Source organism: Etheostoma spectabile, chromosome 8 (assembly GCF_008692095.1).
Source record: "Etheostoma spectabile isolate EspeVRDwgs_2016 chromosome 8, UIUC_Espe_1.0, whole genome shotgun sequence".
NCBI classification, from domain to species: domain Eukaryota; kingdom Metazoa; phylum Chordata; class Actinopteri; order Perciformes; family Percidae; genus Etheostoma; species Etheostoma spectabile.
This window is the reverse complement of record NC_045740.1, coordinates 15,331,198-15,335,241: the sequence shown is the minus strand read 5'-3', so window position 1 is coordinate 15,335,241 and position 4,044 is coordinate 15,331,198. Positions and strand designations below refer to the sequence as shown.

The 4,044-nt window shown below is 40.9% G+C and overlaps 2 protein-coding genes across 5 annotated transcripts in view; both read right to left on the bottom strand.

The window, feature by feature from the left end:
* The window catches only part of akip1 (A kinase (PRKA) interacting protein 1), a 3,113-nt gene extending 1,273 nt beyond the window's left edge, over nt 1-1,840 (bottom strand). Inside the window, exons 1-4 of one of the 4 annotated variants that reach the window (XM_032522702.1) lie at nt 1,625-1,840; nt 463-660; nt 303-377; nt 104-223 (exon numbers count right to left, since the gene is read on the bottom strand). In XM_032522702.1, coding sequence (XP_032378593.1) covers nt 104-223; nt 303-377; nt 463-627 — 360 coding nt within the window. In that variant the 5' untranslated portion in view covers nt 628-660; nt 1,625-1,840. Of the gene's footprint in view, nt 1-103; nt 224-302; nt 378-462; nt 661-1,427; nt 1,537-1,624 lie in introns of those variants that run through there. The other 3 variants (XM_032522704.1, XM_032522703.1, XM_032522705.1) reach the window with 3 other exon arrangements.
* A 616-nt stretch (nt 1,841-2,456) lies between these two features.
* Nucleotides 2,457-4,044, bottom strand: part of rpl27a (ribosomal protein L27a) — a 3,172-nt gene continuing 1,584 nt past the window's right edge. The window contains exons 4-5 of the mRNA XM_032522708.1: nt 3,676-3,850; nt 2,457-2,636 (exon numbers count right to left, since the gene is read on the bottom strand). Coding sequence (XP_032378599.1) covers nt 2,508-2,636; nt 3,676-3,850 — 304 coding nt within the window. The 3' untranslated portion in view covers nt 2,457-2,507. The remainder of the gene's footprint in view (nt 2,637-3,675; nt 3,851-4,044) is intronic.

The following is a 4,044-nucleotide window of genomic DNA, read 5'->3' as shown; positions in this document are numbered from 1 at the left end:
TATATATATATATATATATATATCACATTTGGCAGATGAAATCTTGATATGACTCAAAGAAAAAGCAGCATGCTCATGTGAATTGGTTGTGTGGAGCCCTTACATGTTGTCTGGCTGAGTGTGCAGGTGTTGTCATCCCAACAGCTGGCCGTGAGTGGAACCTGGACACATGGTTTCTCTCAGTGTCAGTGGGCTCAGGGCAACAGCCAGACTGGTAAAACCTCTGCAGCACAGAGAATATTCTCATTTTAGTCTTCAGGTCCAAGCTGAAAGCAAACAAGTGCAGGCAAATGACCACCGACCTTGCACTGATGAGTCGTCTGTACCATGAACTCTGCGATGGTTGCAAAGATATCATCAGCTTCTGTGTGTGTTCTCTGCAAAATGTCAAAAGCATGACAATTGAGACAGCAAGTCAAGTAAAGACCCAAATTTAAATCAATCAATATACAGAAAACGTGCTGGCACCTTGACAGGTATTTGTGTGTCTTCATATGTAGTAGCAGGGCTCTGGGATGCACCAGTGCGTGTCCAGTCTACACTCCGCCTGGAGGCCCGCTCCAGCACCTCCAGGCCCAGACTGGCAGAGCGCTGCAGAGAAGACTCCAGCCATGCTTGGCTTGCCATGAACAGATTGAGTTAAACTCAGGTGGCCTTTACCTGGTGGAGTGGAGAAACAAGCAAACAGACCTCAGCCACCTTCTTTTTTTTAGCTCACAGTACACGCATTGAGACTATAGTTTAATTCCAAATATACTTGACTTTTCTACTATTATAGTATAGAACTAAATTGATTACTTGGTTGAAAGTTGAGTTAATTCATAATTCAAAAAAAAAAATCTAACTTCAGCTTCTAAAATGTGAATATTTGCTTTTTTTGTTGGTCTTTCATGATGTCAAACGGAGTATCTTTTTGACGAAAAGACTTTGGAAGTCATTTCCTCAGATGGACATTTTTCACAATGTACATTTTAAAACCAACTAAATTGTTTAATTGAGGAAGTAATGAGCAGATTGTTGGCCGTAGGGAACTGATAACAATATTTGCAACCCTTATTTGATATCAAGCTATCAACAAATATATTAGTAATAGGCTGTACCAAAAGTTAAATAGTAATGATCACCGTCTAAGTGCTGGTTTCAATATTTAAAAACAAATGATGAGAGATTTTATTTCTTGAGAGCTTCTCCAATTACGGTGGCTCGGCAAAGCTATCGAAATTATAACCATTAAACAGAGATGGGTGGATGACATGGGACGCTCCAGGCTGCATCCATATACTCTTGATTAAACACGAGCAATTATACATTTTGTACATAGCACAAGTGAACGCAGCTCGGAAACTGCGCATGCGTGACGATTATCGCCCCACTGGACCATTCTAAGCGGAAAGTTGTTACTTGTATCAGTAGCCTAGACTACTTACTTTCTCTTTAAACAGGAAACAGTTGACTTCGCTGGCCCAACACCACAACACATATCTATATCTATATCTATATATCTATATCTATGAACTAACATACCGAAACGTCACTTCGACGTTCCATGTGAAACGTCACAATCTGAAGTGTTCTAAATACCGTGTCAACAGAACCCGGGTGAGGAGATTATTTAAGTGTTTACCTGTTCGACTCACGGGGAGCTGGGCGGGTTGGCTAGTGAACACGCATCAAGACACAGCTGCAGAGGACCAGTGCTTCTTCCTTCGGTTCGCTGCATGTAGTCTTCACATTTCTCCTGATTTAGCTTGCCAAGTTAAGCTCTCAAGACAGCCTCGACCGTGCTGCTGTTTTCAAGTGACAGGACAGGAAATCCTGCATGTTAAACCCCGCCCCCTTTCATTTGGGATGCACACGTCAATTTTCATGTCCAAAGCCTTTCAGCAACTTTGTTTTTTATAAAGTATACTACGTTATTGTTATCCTAAACACTCCGATACGTGGGTCATGAAATAAAATCATACCCATGTAAATATAAATCGAGTCTTGCCCATAGACTGTATATTATGGTCTTGCCCAATGCTCCATAATTAAATTGTAATTTACTTCTGCATACTTGGCACCCTGTATATATTGGTTTGTATGAGTAAGCACATTGTGAGCATTGCGATCCAAAAGTCCTCAGATGTGTTCTCATACCTGGCCAACAAAGCTGATTCAGATTGTGAAATCATGGATAGCTTTGTATCTTCAGTATTTTGTCCATTTCACTGTTCAGTTGCCACCAACCACTTGCCATCACTTTCAGTGTTTGGCTTTTTGTTCAACCCGTAGCTGTATCCATACATCTAGGTTTCAAACATTCATTTACATTTTGAGGGCTGCAACAACCCTTAGGTGACTCATTGACCCAGGACGATACTTTAATGCGATGAATTTCTTATCCAAGGTAACCTGGTACACACACGTACGCTCTGCCACGTACGGAGGTTTTTAAATCAGACATGACAAACATGCAGTTTCCATTTATACAGTTTATTTCTGCAAAAAAAACACTGACAGGAGCATTACGCCATCAGCACACAGGCTCCTCCCACTTCCTTGATCTTCTCCTCAGCCCGCCGGCTGAAGAACTTGGCCTTGACGATCACAGGCTGCTTGGGCAGCTTGCCTTTGCCCAGAACTTTGTAGTAGCCCTGTGAAATTAAATTAAAAAAATACATTAAACAATATGATAACAAAGCCCATAATATTCAGCAGCACATTCAGTGGTGTTAACATGCCAATATATGTACAACACACACACACAATAGGTAAGATCCTCCCATTAGAATACTTCACACAATCTATAAATCTTCACCCACAGAAATGTTCTTAAATTTCTTTCACACAGCTGAGTACATTGGTGAAATATTACTTTTATCTGGTGTTTGCATTTGTTAGCAATTTTATTTCAAAGTGTGAACTCAGTAATGTTCCTTTTGTTGTAGCCTGCAACCCATTTCAGTATGGACCGATTACAGACAGTGGCAGAAGACAGTTTGGTCACAAAAGTATCAAGGCCTAAAGTTTATGCACGTTTTTAAATCATAGCACACAATTTCTTTAGCAAAACGTTCTCTTCAGATTTCCCATTTAATAAAACCAACTTTGGAAATACACATTTCAGTGATGACAACACTGACAACAGTAGAGAGGTACTATATACGTTAAGCCTGGATGAGTTTAAAGACTAGGACCAAGAAAACATTATCCATAGCAAGTAACAAAACCAGCAACCTCAAAGCTGCTTTATTATAAAATGTTGCTATGCTACCCCACTGTGAGGATGTCTGAGAGGCTGTTTGCAGTCACTGGGGCTGGAAGGTTAAGAAATGGCTGCTTTGAGTAAGCTATCTGCAACTAAAAGTCAAGGTCTTGTTTATTTCTACAGCTGTTAGACACAAGATACAACAGCATCTACTAGAGTTACATTTAACTTAACCAGGTTACAATGCAGTTTTGAGCCATGCCAAATATTCAGTCTTTCAAAACATTAAACTTGTACAAAGCTGAGCGTAGGATATGTATAGCATATGTATTCCAATACATGTATTAAGTCCAAGACTCTGCACATCTTTGGCATTAAAGCTCCAACTGACCCCAACTCCCTCCGCCATTGTTTAATGATGACAGCTTGAGACCAAACATTTTGTCAGTGATGGGAAAAAAATAAAATAGTTGGTGAATACTCACAGCGCGCACAGCATCAATGATGGGTGCAGGGCCGTCTGGTTTCTTGCCATAGTTGAGCCTGGTCTGCTCGCTCACCAGCGTCCACAGCTTGTCCAGGTTGATGGTGGGGCAGTGGGTCGTGTTTCTCTTCAGATGGTAATGTCTCATTCCCACTTTACCAAAGTACCCTGGATGGCTGAGGAGACACAGGGAAGAGACAAAAGGTCAATCGCTGTCTATCTAAAGTGGTTCTAGTGAATCAAGAACATACCTGGAGATGGGTGGCAGTTTGGTAGCTGTATACAGGTTAACACAACAGTCTCATCGGAAAACTCAATTCCCACTTTAAACACATTGTGTAACCTGATTTAACTTCCAATAAAACATAGC